At 46.3% G+C, this 17,035-nt stretch overlaps 1 protein-coding gene across 8 annotated transcripts in view; it reads right to left on the reverse strand.

Annotated features, from left to right (window-relative positions):
* The window catches only part of Dlgap1 (DLG associated protein 1), a 504,138-nt gene that overhangs the window by 40,936 nt on the left and 446,167 nt on the right, over positions 1-17,035 (reverse strand). For 5 of the 8 annotated variants that reach the window (XM_028762194.1, XM_028762197.1, XM_028762195.1 and 2 more), the window contains 2 exons: positions 12,056-12,426; positions 5,922-6,013 (listed from right to left, as the gene is read on the reverse strand). In XM_028762194.1, coding sequence (XP_028618027.1) covers positions 5,922-6,013; positions 12,056-12,426 — 463 coding nt within the window. The remainder of the gene's footprint in view (positions 1-5,921; positions 6,014-12,055; positions 12,427-17,035) is intronic. The other 3 variants (XM_028762196.1, XM_028762201.1, XM_028762200.1) reach the window with 1 other exon arrangement.

Consider the following 17,035-nt stretch of genomic DNA (forward strand, 5'->3'; position numbering starts at 1 on the left):
CTCTCCCTCTCCCTCTCCCTCTCCCTCTCCCTCTCCCTCTCCCTCTCTCTCTCTCTCTCTCTCTCTCTCTGCCTCTACTACCCTCCTGGCTCCCCTCCCCATGCCCTGAATAAACTCTATTCTCTGCTATATCGGTGTGTGACTGGTCCCTCAGGGGAAAGAGATACTTCTGGCATGGACCCGCTGAGACATCCCCTTCCCCCATACCTCTCCACACACCCACAGAACAAGAACATACTCTTTATCTTTTTATAAACACAACACAGAGGACAATTTATGGACCTTGGCTCTCTTTTTATATCATATAGGTCCCAAGGATCAAACTAAGGTCTTCAGGCTTTGCAGCCAGTGCTAAGCTATCTGGCATGAGCATTTATTAATAAAGAGAAAACTTATGTGAATGATGTTCATGTTTTAAAACATTTTATTATTTTATGTGTATGGCTGCCTTGTCTGCATGCATATTTGTGTACCACATGTGTTCCTGATATCTTCAGAGACCAGAAGAGGGTGTCAGATCCCCTGGAACTGTAATTACAGCAGTTGTGAACTCTGATGTGGGTGCTGGGACTCAAACCCAGGTCAAATGCCAGAGCAGCCAGTGCCCTTTCCCACTGAGCCATCTCTCCAGCCCCTACTTTTCTTAGCATTAATTGAATTATTCAATAATACATAATCCTTATTTATAAACGACAATGTAAAAAGAAGAGATACAGGCATACTCAGGCATACACAGGTGGCTTTTGTTTTTCCAACTACTCTGAAGCATACCGGTTATACATTGTTACCAAGTCACTATATCTTTGCCTCTGAGTAAATCTGCATAGTCCTTTTATCATGTAGACAGTAATCACCTCCCTTTTTGTGTCCACTGCTGGGGTCAAGAATTACCAGTGGGCTCATGTAACAAAGGGCAGTTTAGAGTCACTGAGCTAATACAATGTTACTCAGGGGAAGGGGAGCCCCCTGGGAGCTTCAGGCTTTCTCACCTTAGTCAACAGAAAGGATTACTTTCCTAGAGTTGTTAATTACCAGCTTGAAAGCCTAGAAGACTTCATAGGGATTCCTGGGAACAGTCAAAAGGTATAGAGAGGACGGAGCAGATGTAGGAAGGCTTGCACCCAGGGATGCAGTGGAGGTGCTGTGGGTGTGAGCTGCTTTGCTTAGAATCCACCCTTCACGTCAGCAAATATGTACCCTGTGGATCAATGCTACTAGCTGTCCTGCAGAGCAGAGCAGGAACTGGGGGTTGACAAAGGTAATAAGTTAAGTTGAAGAGACCCGCCTCCTTGCAAAACGGCTCAGGGCATTTAAACAATGACAGCATTCCTCTGTGCATGGACCCTACTGTGAGCCTGCCCAGGGGAGGGGACATGGTATAGCTGCTACCCATGATGTTCTGAGGATATCCTCGCTGCCCACAAACTGTGCTGTTCCATGTCTACACCTCTTCTTGAAGCAGATGGCTGAGCAACACATCTTGCTTCTGAGCCTCTTTACAGATAACTTATGAGTTGATTTATTTTAATGCAGAACTCTGAAGTCTCCTGGTCAGTAAGCAACCAGTCAGGTAGGTTTTTCAGGCTTGTTTACCTAAACTGTGACCATTCAGAAGGCCAGGGAGTCTCCTGGCCTCTTACATATTCATCTCTTTCTTCTGGCTCTGTTTTCTTTCTATTCTCACTTTTTGTGAGGTTGGGGTTTCTTATCCCAGTCTGTTTGGGTTAAGGAAGCCTGGATTGTTATCTGGTATTCAGTGTGAAAACAGCTGGCCCCTGATTAACACTAGATAATTGGGGGGTTGTCCCTAGTCATCAGGAAGAAATCTCCACTGCCCAGTGTTGCTTGGTAAGATGGTATCTAAATGAACTGCCACCAGCAGGATCATGAAAGGGAATTATAAGAGACAGAAGATGAAAGCAGTTCCTCCGTGTCTGACAATGGGTTTCTTTAAAAAAAAAAAAAAGGCATTTATATAATTAAATGCTTATTTATTCACGGAAAAGCCAACAACAAAGTGACCCGTGGAGGAATATTCTAGAAAGTTAAGCACTAAAATTACTGTCAGTCCTTCTAGAGGATTCATTTGTTTATTCATTTAGTTGTTTCTCGGTTTTTTGAGATGGAGTCTCAGTACATAGCCTTGGCTAACCTGGAACTCACTATGTAGTCTAGGCTGGCCACAATTCATAGACATCAACCCACTTCATCTCTAGAGTGCTGGAATTAAAAAAGGTTGTTTGACGGTGGGGGATGCTTTTGAATAAAAATGTAAGACTGATGATCTTTTCTTTTTAAATTATTATTTTATGTGTTTGGGTGTTCTGCCTACATGTATATCTGTGCACCATATGTGCCCCTGGTACCCATGAAGGCCAGAGAAGAGCATCAGATCCCTCTGGAACTGGTCACAGACAGTTGTGAGCTGCCATGTGGGTGCTGGGAATTGAACCTGGGTCCTTTGGCAGACCTGTGAGCCATCTCTCCAGTCCTTTCTCTTGTTTTCAAAGAAAAAGTTATAATTTTGCTTCCTTTTCTTTGTTTTTCAAAACAGTGTCGGTATGCATGCATTCTGCTGGCCTGCCTTCAGGGACCTAGCAACTGCTTACCTCATGACCTGACAGTACCAGTGATTGGTGAGGGCTTCATAGACGAGGAACAACTAGCCACTCAGCAGCTCTCTCTGTCCCCAGCATCCCATCTATCTGTTCTCTGCAGGTGCCCCCACTTTCTCTCTTTGCCCCCCCCTTAATGGCTCTGCTCCTGTCTGTCTGTCTGTCTGTCTGTCTGTCTGTCTGTCTCTATCCCTTTCCAGGCCCTCACTCCTCTCCTGTCCCCCAGTAAACCTCTTGTACACCAGGTCTGTTGCATGGTGTAATTACAGGGGCACAGCTAGCCATGGGCCTGCTATGTATCCCCTCCCTCACCATATTGTATTTCCTAACAGACAGAGTTTCCCTGTGTAGCCCTGGCTATCCTGGAACTAGTTCTGTAGACCAGACTGACCTCGGGCTCACAGAGATCCTCCTGCCTCTGCCCTTAAATGCTGGGATTAAAAGGTATGTGTCACCACCGCCACTACCACCACACACCTAATATGGCTTTAATTTTTTTTTTATTGCGCTTACTTAGTGTCTGTGCACACACATGTGTGTGTATCCGGTAGTCCACGTTTGGAGTCAGCTGTTCCTTTCCATCATGTCCTCAAGCTACCTGTGAGTGCCTTTAGGCACAAAGCCTTCTCACCAGCTCTGCTTTCTTACAATCTAATCTTTACAGCTGTCCTACATGGCAAGCACTTAATATCCTAGAGGAAGAGACAGAGCATCCTCCTTGCCAGTAAGTATGCAGAGGTTTGTTCCCACAGACCCAGGGGTTGTCCTACCTTCTTGGTGACCCTGTCCCCTGAACTGTGATTTTTATGGGGACTCCTCAAGTTATTTCTCTCTCTCATTTGGGATGAGATGGCTAAGGGGGGTGGGCTGAGGAAGGTAGAGGAGAATCTCTCTTCCATAGGTAGGATGAAACTGCAGCAAGCGCATGATGTTGTTTCTGCTGAGTGCGAGCCTAGTTTAGAAGTGGTTTGGGGGGTGGGGTGTATGTGTGGAGAGATGGCTCAGAGGTTAAGAACCCTGACTGCTCTTCCAGAGGTCATGAGTTCAATTTCCAGCAACCACATGGTGGCTTGCAACCCTCTGTAATGAGATCCAGTACCTTTTTCTGGTGTGTCTGAAGAGAATGATAGTGTACTCACATACATTAAATAAATAAATCTTCTTTTTTTTTAAAGGGTTCTCTTTCCTTTCTTCTTCCTGCTGCCTCCGTGTTCACTGAGATCCTGGGCACAGGCCCAGGAGAGTTCCTGAGGTAAAATTTACCAAGTATGGTGGCATTCTAAGTTCCCCCGGACAGTTTTCTCCGAGGTGCCAGGAATTTGGTGACAGTTTGGGCTTGTCTCCCCGCCATGGCTGTGATTGTCTGTATCTGGTTTCTTTTCTGTTCTCTAATCTGGAGTGTGTGTTGTTAGCATTTGGTCTAAGCTCCACCCACAGTTACCTGGCAACAGCCAGGTGTGCCTGACTCACTATGAAAGGGGCTGTTGTCCTCTGTGCGCTCTCTCTTGCTTTCTCTTCCTCTGTTCCGAACCCCCCCCCCTTTCCACACGTGCTCATGGCCGGTCTCTTTCTACCTCTCTCTCTCTCTCTCTCTCTCTCTCTCTCTCTCTCTCTCTCTCTCTCTCTCTCTCTCTTTTTCTCAATCTCCTACTGTCTCAACTCCCCTCCCTATGCCTGAAAAAAAAACTCTATTTTATGCTATACCTTCGTGTGGCTGGTCCCTGTGTGTGTGTGTGAATGGATACCTTAGCATGGGCCCCATAGAGGCACCCTTCCCCCACACCTGACTACACATTCACCAAAATATAGTCTCTCTCTATCTTTTTTTATAAAACACAACTTGTGTGGTGGGAAGCAGGAGAGAGCATGTTTTGCCACATGACTTCATTAGATGTTGGACATGCCTTTTTGGCTTGTTCAGATTTGTATTTATTAGAAGGATACAGCAGTGACTTCCCAGGTCCTGAAATGCAGAAATCCTGGAAAACTCCCTTTACGATAAAGAAGCCAAGCACACACATGTGCAGGGTTCTGGTCAGGATCTCTCAGGGCAGCAGGGGTTAGAAACAAGCAGTGGAGGAAGGCATATGCTCTGTTGTTAAAGACTGATTATTTTTTTAATGGTGTGTGTGTGTGTGTGTGTGTGTGATGCACACACCCCTCTCCTCATAGCCCAGATGTGTCCTCTCCCCCAGAGCTGGAGCTTCATGCAACTGTGAGCCAGAGGTTGTGGGTTCTGAGAACCAAAACTGGACCCTTCTCATTTTGTTGATTCTGTAATCAGGACACTGGAGTCCATAGGATTATAGAATCTCTTTCATAAAATGAAAATATTGACAAGATGTCTTACAGCACTGGGATTCTGTTATAGTACAGAATTCTAAATTTCCCACTTCTGGGTACTACGATTCTTCAGTAAGTTCACTTTATTTATTTATTTATTTATTTATTTATTTATTTATTTATTTATTTATTTCGAGACAGGGTTTCTCTGTGTAGTCCTGGCTGTCCTGGAACTCACTCTGTAGACCAGGCTAGCCTCGAACTCTCTAACTCAGAAATCCGCCTGCCTCTGCCTCCCAAGTGCTGGGATTAAAGGCTTGCGCCACCACTGTCCGGGTAAGTTCACTTTAAATATCAGTGTATAAATGGATCTCGTGTACTTAAAAACTTTTTTTTTTCACGTTTACTTATTGTATGTGTGTGTGCAAGTGTACCTGTGTTCCCAAGCACATACCCCAACACAGACACACACAATTTAAAAATTAACACAGCGGGGCACGGTGGTGCACACCTTTAGCCTCAGCACTCAGTAGGGAGAGCCAGGCTGAACTTTGTAGCACAACATTGTTGTCTTGACAACAACAAAACAATACGATTAGTACTACTAATAAAAAATTAAATATAAAAACGGCCATAAAGTTTCGTGAAGAGGGACCTTTGGCAGTTCCATATTTGCATCCAGTGTTTGGGTGAAGGACAGTTTAGCTACTGTTGGCTCAAATGGTGTCCTCTCCTGGATTTCAGCATGGGGGTGGGGGGTCCGGTGGGGACGGGGGTGGGGGAATATACCTAGCATTGACTGATACTTCCTAAGCACTTCCAAACATAGCGGAAAGGATAGTGAGCTTGCAGGCTCGTCATGGGATGAACGCTGTGCAGTCCTTCACCACCTAGACAAGAAGCAGAGCCACACACGAGTGCAGCCACCACGCCACGGACTTACACGGGATGAATACTGTGCCACCCTCCTCCGGCCCAGACCGGAAGCACTGCTGCCGCCTCCAGCCTCCACCGTGGACTTACCACTTCTCCTCTTCTACTTGCACTCCCACGGACTGGAATTTACTGGGCGCCTTACTCTCTGCCATTTTCTCCGGCTCTTCGGCATCATCCACCTGAAGGAATCATCAAACAAAGAGTTGTTGCATGGTCTCACTGGGGAAGTAAACGCACTCTCACCTCAGGCTTCCGGGATATGATGAGACTCTTTTGTGATTAACAACCTCTTTGATCCACATGAGTGCACCCGATAGCAGCAATTATTACATTCTTAGCGTGCCCTCGGATCCTGTAAATGTTTTCTGGGAACATTTTTTTTTTTTTTGGTTTTTCGAGGCAGGGTTTCTCTGTATAGCCCGGGCTGTCCTGGAACTCACTCTGTAGACCAGGCTGGCCTCGAACTCAGAAATCCGCCTGCCTCTGCCTCCCGAGTGCTGGGATTAAAGGCGTGCACCACCACCGCCCGGCCTGGGAACATTTTTTAATGTGTATGTATGTTCACCTGAGTGTATATATGTGCATCATATGTGTGCACACGCCTGGGGAGGCCAGAAGAGGGCAGCAGAAACCCTGGAGCTGGAGTTACAGGCAGTTGTGAGCCACTATGTCCATACTGGAGCTGAACCCTGGTCCTCTGCCAAAGCAGAAGTTACGTGCTGGTAACCACCAAGCCATCTCTCGAGTCCCTGACTCTGCTGACTTTAATAAATCACACTTTTATTTACTTCCAAAGCTGACAAATGCCTACGATTCCTCCACAGATTTATAAGCATTGTCATTCTTTAGTCTCCACAGGAACTGGTTCTAGGGTCGCCATAGATAACCACAGCCAAGGCTGCTCGGATTCTTACATGAGCTAGCATAGTGCCTACATATTACTACCTCCATCCTCCCTTGTACACAGCCACCTCCAGAGCATTTCCATTTGATAGTATTTATATGATATGCAGAGTTTCATACTATACAGTTAAGAACACAATGAAGGAAAATTGTACAAGTTCAATACAGACACACTCTTCTTTTTTGGTTTTTGTTTTGGTGTTTTTGAGATAGGACTTCACCATGTAGCCTCGAATGTCCTGGAACTTTCTCCTTAGAGTAGTAGGCTGGCCTTGAACTCAGAGACCCACCTGGCTATGCCTCCTAAGTGCTGAGATTAAAGGCACGGTACCACCACACCCAGCCAGATGGACTTTTCTGAAGATTCCTACTTATTCCTATTGATGTTATTCTCTGTGTGTGTGTCACACATATGGGACTACTTGTGCAAGCCGGAAGATGGTGTTGAATCCACTGCAGCTTGTGTTAGAGCCAGCTGTGAGTGCTGGGAACCAACGAAGATGAACACGTTCTCCAATGATGAACCTTTCCCAACCCAGGGACATTTAAAAAAATAACTGTGGACCTGTGGTTGATTGAGTCTGTGTATACCAAACACATGAATATCAAGGGGGTAACTGCATGTAATTTTTTGTGAGTATATTCTATTAGAGAGAATGTCACCAGCAAATGTGCTCTTGGAAGTTCTAAATTACCAGTGAAGATGCAGAAAGGGGGGATGGAGATGCACCCCAGTCAGCAGATTGCTTGCCTAGCACTCAGAGCCCTGGGCTGGATCCCCAGAGCACACAAACCCAGTGTGGTGGTGCACCCCTGTAATCCCAGCCCTCAGGAGCCGGAGGCAGCCAGATCTTTGTGAGTTCGAGGCCAGCCTGGTCTACAGAACAAATTACAGAATAGCCAGGAGATTCACAGAGAAACCAACCCTGTCTAAAAAGAAAAAAATGGGCTATCGGGATGGCTCTGTGTATAAAAGCACTTGCTAACAAGCCTGATCATGGGGTTTCAGCCCTAGGACCCATGTGCTGGGAAGAGAGGACTAACTCCTTTACTGTCCTCTGATTTGTACAAGCAAGCCATGGCAGAAGGAAGCCCACATGCATGCACAGACACACACACGTAGACACAACACGTTAATGAATAAGCAAATGTAATAAAACATTTAGAGCAAAGTAGAGAGTATTGGAAGGTACACGTTAACACCAGGATAAAAATAAGGATTAAGTTAAATATGTATTTGCTAGAATATTCATAAAATATCAGTGTATAGAAACATTGACTGTATTGATTTCCCTTAGAAAGAGAACTAATTGACTATTGATCATAACTGGTTAAGGATCTATCTATCTATCTATCTATCTATCTATCTATCTATCTATCTATCTGAGGTTAGGAGCTTTCACTGCTCTTGCTGAGTATAAAGTACAGTTCCCAGCACATGATAGCTCACAAGTGCCTTTAACTCCAGTTCCAAGGCATCCAATGTCCTCTTTTTTTTTTTTTTTAATCTCTGCAGGCTCCTAGGTGAACATGGTACACAGACATGCACTCAGGTACAGTCACATACACACACAAAATAAGTAAATAAAATCTAAACAATGTTTTGAGTTTTAGATGATAAAGATGCACTAGCTATTGAAAATGACATAAAATAAAGACGTTTGGAACAGACTGAAGTTAACGTTGAGGAAACAAAGCAAACTACTATCCCACGGTGCTAACTCAGTGTCAGAAAGGCAGACATTGGAATCACCGTGGCGAAGGTATGTAACGTAAACGTTCCCACTGTAACCGTGGTGACATGCACGGATGAGGGGCGCTAAGCACATTTATCTTGCTGTGCAGCTACCACAATGAGCCACGGCAGAATTGACCAGAATCCCAAACAGAGACCTGTGTCCACTATACAATAACTCTCACATGAATCCAGAACGCGTGTGTCTGTGGTACCGGGCAGGGTCGGGTGCCTGCCACTGGGCTCCTGTGGCATGGAGGACAACTTCCAGGAGTTGTTTGACTCCTTCTATACTGGGTTCTGGACTCAAACTTGGCTGATCAGGCTGTACATCAAGAACCTTTACCCGCCGAGCCATCTTGCAGGCCTGGAATTTAGAGCTTTAAAAATTCTATTCTTGGGTGAGCAAGATGGCTCGTTGGGGAAAAGGCATCCTGCCATGCCTATCAAGCTGAACTCAATCCTGGAGCTCACATAGTGAAGGAAAGAATACCTTCCTGCGAGTACTTTTCTGAGCTGTACCTGAGTGCCGTGGCACAAAGCTCCTCCCATTCCTTGCGTGCCATAAGCTCCTCCCACTCATACAACACACGATAAATTGAAAATGAAAAATCCTCATTCTCCCCTAGTGCTCCTGATAAAATTTCATCATTTGATAGGGAAAGGTAGGAGGATCAGATCCTTTAAGGATGATAGGGGAATTTAGCTTCTAGTAGGAACGGAGAGATGCAGACTGAGGGGTGGGGTGGGAGGCTCAGACTCTTGGTTCCCACGGTGGCGTCTACGCCCGAGCTCCTTAGGAAGACTGACCACTGGCATCTGAAGGCTACAGGCGGGTCTCTGACCTCCCTCTATGAGGGAAGGATTGCCCTTTAAAAGTGAACTTTTCAGAACGGACTGTGAAAATACAACTGTAGAGGAGAAAATGTGCCAAGAGAGGGTTCAGTGCATCTAGGAATCGTGGTGTGCCATGTGGAGAAATGACTGCCCAACAGGCACCTGCAGAAGGCACCACAGACATGAATGCCGATTCCCTTATTGAATGGAAATCTGCGTAGGGCTACCCAGACAGAGGTAAAAGCAAAAGAAGAGTGGTGAGGTGGCTCAGTGGGTGACAGAACCTCCCGAAAAGCCGGATGTCCCGAGTTTGATCTTCAGGACCCATATGGTAGAAAGTGGTCCTATGGCCTCATATGTGCTACTGCAAGTGTATATGTGTGTATGCGCACAGGCACACGCACAATAAATAAAATGTGATTAAAAAAAAAAACAAAGCCAGGTCAGCTAGGTGTTATTTTAGAAAACTTACAACATAATAAAATATTTCCATAATATTTCCCTTGTGGAGAGTGAATTTTAGGGAGAAAGGAGACCAGTGATCTGAGAAGTGTCCGAGGTGGCCACTGTATTGTCACGAAACGCATGATTAAATAGCCAACAGTGACTCAAGGCGATCACACTCCTTCCTCGGGATGCCGGGTTAGCTGGTGCTGTCTATACTAACAGTCACTTTACTGCTGGCCACCCACGTCTGTCTGTGAATGATGAAGGACGTTTTGTTCCCATACTGCACTTCAACAGGATTGGGCCTAAGGCAACCTGATGATGACCTCAGCAATCCTCCGACACACACACCTCTATCACCTGTCTGTACAGGTGTGTGTCTGAAGTGCACACCTTTACAAGTATTTGTATCAGCTGTGTGTGCCTGTGTCTGAGTGTGTGTGTATACAAGTTCATGTGTGTGTATGAGAGTATTGTGTGAGTGTGCATGACTGTGTGTGAGTGAATGTGTGTATGTGTGAGTATTGTGTGAGTGTGTGCATATATATGAAGATGTGAGTGTGGGCATGTGTGTGTATGAGAGTATGTGAGTGTGCATGACTGTGTGTGAGTGAATGTGTGTGTGTGTGAGTATTGTGTGAGTGTATGTATGAGGATGTGAGTGTGGGCATGTGTGTGCCACAGCACTCTAGTGGAAATGAGGGGACATGCTTGGGTTTGGGTCTGTCCTTCCACCGTGTGGGTTCTGTAGACTGAACTCCCATTGTCACACTTGGCAGACAGCACCTCTACCCGCTTAGCTATCTTGCTGGCCCCCACACTCTTCTGCATGGAGCAAACAATGTCTTCCAGACACAACACACACATGAACTCTCTGGCAGCAGTCACAGGGCCTGCTGGGTCTGGGTCAGATGGCATGCCAATGCTGAGAGGAGAAGTGGGCACAAACTCCCATGCTACCCCGGAAGCCATCTCCAATCTGTATCTGCTTGTAAAGAAAGCTCTGTTTTCTCTAATGGAGTCTCACTGGGTATACGAACCACACTTAATGGCAGGCCCCAGGTCCAACACAAAATGAACTCAATGGTATTTGGAGGGCTTTGTCTGGGATTTTGTTTTTTACAGGTCTTTTGCTTATAGACTGGGTCTTCTGACTTGGTGTTTTGTACGGGAGCTCAGTATGTGCAAATATGTGTCTGTATCTCCATGTGTTCCTTATGCCTTTTCTTTAGCTGGTTTTTCCTGTTTGTTTTGTCCTATTATGGTCTGTCTGCCTCTATTTTATTTTTATGTGCTCATCTGTTTTCTAATGAGAGAGAGAGAGAGAGAGAGAGAGACAGAAAGAGAGGGACAGAGAGAGAGAGAGACAGAGAGACAGAGAGACAGAGAGAGACAGAGACAGAGAGAGAGGGGAGATTTGGTTGATGGGAAACCATGATCAGAATATAGACTATAGAAAAAATAGTTTCAATAAAAACAATTATTTATCTTTATTATATGCATGTTTGCCTGCTTGTATGTGTGTGCGCCACATCAATGACTGAGGCCTGAGGAGGCCAGCAGGCCAGCGGGGGCCTTGAACCACTATGAACTGGAGTTATAGAGGGTTGTGAGTCACCACGTGGGTGTTGAGAGCCACATCCAGGTCCTCTGCAAAAGCAGCAACCATTGCCTAGCCACAGCCACAGCGGTGAACTCCATTTGAGAATGAAAATGGACACAAGACACTCAAGGGTTCTTTGATATACAAACAAAGTAACGGCAGATGTAATTTCGGTTTTTCTTTTTTCTTTCTTTCTTTCTTTCTTTCTTTCTTTCTTTCTTTCTTTTTTTTGGTATTTTGATTTGTTTTAAGGAAGGCATCTGTGGTCTAAACTGTCTTAAGATGGCCTTGAACTCTCAACCATGCTTTCTTTATTTGTTTTGGGCAGAATCTTGCTATGTTACCCAGGCTGGCTTTGAACTCACAGAGCTTTGCTTATGCTCTGTTAAAGGTCTCTGCCACTACAACTGGCCTCGATTTGCAACTCTGTTACCTCAGGTTTTTGAGTGCTGAGATCACAGGCATGCACCACCCGCCCCAGCCATGTGTCCTGTTAATAATTTGAAGGTCACCTCTTAAACATAGCTCTCTCATCCCCGATGGCAAAATGGTTTCCTGGAAAACACACACACACACACACACATACACACACACACACACACACAGAGAGAGAGAGAGAGAGAGAGAGAGAGAGAGAGAGAGAGAGAGAGAGAGACTTTTTAGTGGGTTCTACTTCCAGGCACAGGGAGCAGTTACCTGTATCCCAATAGATAGGCATCTGTTTTTCTTAAAGTCTTTCTTCCTATCCTCGGTGGTGACAGTGGCTATGGTGGTGGTGGTGGTGACAGCAGCGGCATTGCTGCCCATGTGTTGACTTGCCGGGCCGTGGATCTGGGCGTTTGCAGCCTCAATGGCAGCCGTGAGAGCCTTCATACTGTCCAGACTTTCGGTGGAGTTGCTGAGGCCAGACTGGCTGATCATGTCTCCGCGCTGGCCCTGCCCGTCCATGTAGGCATCCTGCGCGGACTCTGTGCTACTCTGCGCTGTGATAGAAATGAAAGGTTTCGTGGTAGTTCTGGGTGGGACTGGAGGTGGTGTCTTCTTATATGTTGTAATGCAAGATGACACTGGAAGACAGCGAAAGCAAAGACTGTGATTTCTGCATATCATCAAGGGACAGCCATTGGGAGATCAGGGCACAAAAAACACTGACATTGAACATGACAATGAGGCTGTGGGTGGGTGGGGGGGTCATAGCTGTACCACCTATGGGGTAAACACACCCACAGCAGTGAGGGGGAGAGACTGGAGGACACCCACCTCTGAAATGGAGGCTATAAATCATCGTGAACTAGCTATGACTGGTCACCTGCAGAAACTGCCCTGGGTAGCAAGGGAGAAACTGAGGAGAAGCTTTTGCCTTCTCGGGAGAACAGTTAATACAGCCAGTGCCAAACAAAGCAGCTTGTTGGGGATGGTTTGGATGGTTGGTAATAAAAGGAGAGGTTGTGAGTATGTGCGGTTTGAGCATCCTGACATGCTTGGGCCATGCCAGCCTCTGTAGCTTCCTGGATTAGACCGGTCCACACTAAGTTCCTCTCTGCCTCTCAATACCTCTATTTTATCCTTATGGTGTCTGAAGGCCTCTCAAGACTTCTCTCTTCATCCTCTATGGTTTCTGTTTCCTAACTATCTGCCCTTTCTTCCCTGCCCCCCTCACCCTGTTTTCTTTTTTGTATAGGTGCACACTATATAAACTCTTGATCAGAAACTTTGCACACACTCACTCACTAAGAGGACCCTTAACGCCCCACACAAACTATCCACTCATTTATAGATTGCCTCTGAGCATTTGTTTGGTCTTTATTATGCCGTGCCTTCAAGAGCCACCCGAAGCCTTCCTTCAAGACACTTCACCAAGGCAAATGTCTGAATGCATTCACCCGAGGCTGCCATTTGTCCATGTCCTTTCTGAGGCTCCAACCCCTTTGTACTCATCTGGTCACAATTTTGAGCAAGTGGAAAAAACTGTGGCCGTCTCCCAGTTTCCCATGTACAGAGCTCAATTTGGAAAAAGGAAGATACAAAACATTTCCAGGATGTTCTGCCGGTTAAGGGCAAGCCCAGTGCAGTGGTCTGGAGTTGGTTCCCACCACTTCTCCCTTCCCTTTCCACACCTTCCCCAGGCACACACGGCCAGTACCCTGTGGTCATAGCAAATGTGCACGACTCCAACCTGGGTCCTAGCTGTCACTCAGACTATCTCACTTAATAAAACACTCACTTCCGTATTGACCAGGCTTCTTTAAAGGCCACTGAGAAAACATCCTATGATGGATCGCAAACAAGAGGGCCCTATTCCGCTGCCCTGCTCTCTGCTGCCTTGTGACTTGGAGTAATTCCCTCAGCCATAAAAGAAAGAATAACAGCAATGTTGGCACTGTTCTTCCCACGGATTGCCCGAGAGTCAAAGGAAGAAATCCCGCATTGTCATGTTACAGTATCACATGCTCAGGAAGACGGGGTGAATACGTAATAGGATGAGGTCATCTTAGTTATGCGGTCCGATGATCAGCAAATACTACGTTAAACCTTCCACACATGTGTATTGCCAGGGTTAGGGTTTGAACACTGAGTGATAAGCAATTCAATTCAACTTCCTCTCATGTTTCTGCCTTCAGACTAGCCTCCAGCAAGAGCCTGCTCAGACTCAGTTTCCAGATTCGATCCCTGGCTCATAGGCAAGCTTCTGGCTCAGTCATGGAAACTGGAGTGGACTGGTAAGGTAAGTTGTTTCCTGTACTTTTAACCCCTGCGGTACTGCCTCTTGCCTCCCAGACAGAGGTAAAGTGTTAGCTGTGTTTGTGATGCCACTGTCTCAGTCACCTGTTTGAAGACCCAAAGAGGTTAGAGAAGGGAGAGGGCCATGATTAGGATGTCCACTCCTACCTGACCATAACGCTGCCACACCATGACATGACTTCTAAGACACGTCTTTACCATGTGAGGTCATTATTTCACTCAAAACCTATTCTCAGGAAATTTATCCTACTCACTTTCCAAAGAAACTAAATGGTGTACCCCAGTGTACAGTCAGTATCCCAGCACACAGTCAGTGTGCATCGCAGAACACAGTGCGCACCCCAGAGCACAGTCAGTGTGCATTGCAGTGCATAGTTGGTACCCCAGCACACAATGTGCACCGCAGCACACAGTCAGTACCCTAGCACACAGTATGCACCCCAGCATACAGTGCATACCCCAGCACACAGTCAGTACCCCAGCACACAGCGTGCATCACAGCACACAGTCAGTACCCCAGCACATAATGTGCACCCTGGCACACAGTGAGTACTCCAGCGTACAGTGTGCACTCACACATACAGTATACACCCCAGCACAGGGTCTGAACTCCAGCACACAATGTACACCCCTGTACACAGTGCATACCTTAGCACAAGTTAGTACCCCAGAACACAGTCAGTACCCTAGCACACAGTACCCCAGCACACAGTGCACATCTCCACACACAGTGTGCACTGTAGCACACAGTTAGTACCCAACATACAGTGTGCACCCCAGCACAGGGTCTGAACTCCAGCATACATTGCTCACCCCCCCCACACACACATACAGTGTGTACACCAGCAAACAGTGTCTGCTCTTCTAGGCTATTTACTTATTACTCTTTGAGCTTCCCTGCTTTCTCCTTATATGCCAATAATCAAACTATGTGGGTTTTATTCTAGAAACTAATAAAGTATTCTCAAAAAAAAAAAACCCAAAACGAAACCCCAAAAAATCCCAAACCAAACCAACCAAAACCCCAAACAACAACAACAAAACAAAAACAAACCAGATCAGTGTGGAAGAAAACTCCTTTCATTTTCTATAACACACGGAAACAGTCCTGCCATGCTTACATTCCAGTATTTCCTGTACGAGGCCCGTCTCTGCCTCCTGCAAGGACCACACGCTTCCCAGGCAAGCTGTAATTTTTTTCTACTGTCAAATTGGACAGGGTGACCCTTGGGACAAGCTGCCACAGCTCCTACACTCAAAGGTGATCAGAACTTAAGATTGTCCTACAACAAGCAAGAGGGCTGGGAGCACTGCTGGGCCTTGCTAGCCCCCCACCTACTTCCATGTTCAGGGAGAGACTGTGTCTCAAGGAACAAAATGGAGTAACAAAGTAGGATACTCAGTGTCCCAGTGTCCTCCTCTGGCTTGTGTGTATCTGTAGATACATTTGTGCATACAACACACACACACATGTATACACACACACACACACACACACACTCAGAGAAAGAGAGAGAGAGAGAGAGAATCAAATCAAGACTCTACTAACAAACTCCTATAATTTCCATCAACTTTTTAACACTTTTTTTTTCTCTTACAGCATCTCATGGGGATCAGAAACGCCTTGGATTTGCTCTGCAGCTGGCCTTGAACTCATGATCCTTCTGCTCCAATGTGCTGGTAGTACCAGTGTGGACTGCCATGCCTAATTCAAAGTTGTCTACTTTCTAAATGAAAGACAGTGCTGGTATGGCAAGCCTCAGGGCACTCGGGGGCTGAGGTGGTGTGATGGTGGTGGGTGGGCCAAAAGAAGACTTCCTAGACGATCACGTAGACTCTGCCCACTCTGGTCATCTTCTGTAAGGTCCTAAGCACAGATGTTAGGTGGCCACCGAACCCACGGGCAAGCAGGGGCAGGGACAGCCTTCTTGTTGATTTCTTTATCCCCACATAAGATTTATTATAAAAAGAAGTATACACTTGAGCTGGTTCATGCAGGTGCCTGAGAGGCATTGATGCCCCAGAGCTGGGGTTACAGGTGGTGGTGAGACATCTTGACCATGGGTGCTGGGAACCAAATTAAGTTCTCTGGAAGAGCCCCTGAGCTCTTAGCCACTGGGTCATCTTTCCAGCTACCCAAACATCCCAGTATTGTTCTCTCCTAATAGGTTTTTACTGGCTAAGCTAGTGGGTCACATAACCATCGGGCCATGACAGGGAACTGCTTAACAGTTCTTGGTTACTGTGATTGTAAAAGTTCTTTCTAATATTGGAATATTAGAATATCGGCCTTTCTGGAGAGAATAAATAATGTCTAAAGAGACATTTATGTCCCCCTCTGGCTACAGACTAATCAGAGTATTGAAAAGAAGGCCCCTGAGATATTAGAATTTCCCCAGCAATCTCTCTGTGAGGGAGAGAGTTGAAACCCTGGGCCATCCAGAGGAGGAACTGACTCGTTAGCCATAGCAGTAGTGGGCTGGGGACCTTATCTTTCGGAACTGTGTATCTTTTGCTCTCATTAACTCTACGCTCACGTCAGGAACAAAAAGATGGACCCGCGGAGTCGCTCATCTCTCTCCCCTATGAGGCCATGTTGGGTGAATCTCCTCGTTCTCTTTTCTCACTGCTAATGGGTTTATTGAGGATAGTGGTTGGGACGCAGGCTGTGACCCCTAAGTGTAGTAATAATGTCCAAGCCCATGAGAGACTACAAAGAAAAACATAAGGTGTCAGTATTCTGTCTAAACTCCACCTCCACAGTCACCTGGCAACAGCTGGGTATGCTCCTCCCCACAGTTACCTGGCAACAGCCAGATAGGCCTGCCCACTATAAAAGGGGCTGCCTACCCCCTCCTCCCTCTCTTGCTCCACTTGCTCCCCCTGCCTGCATGTTCTCTGTCCTCTCTCCCCTCCCCCTTCCCTTCCCCCTCT

This window comes from Grammomys surdaster, unplaced genomic scaffold (genome assembly GCF_004785775.1).
Source record: "Grammomys surdaster isolate TR1022 unplaced genomic scaffold, NIH_TR_1.0 132, whole genome shotgun sequence".
NCBI classification, from domain to species: domain Eukaryota; kingdom Metazoa; phylum Chordata; class Mammalia; order Rodentia; family Muridae; genus Grammomys; species Grammomys surdaster.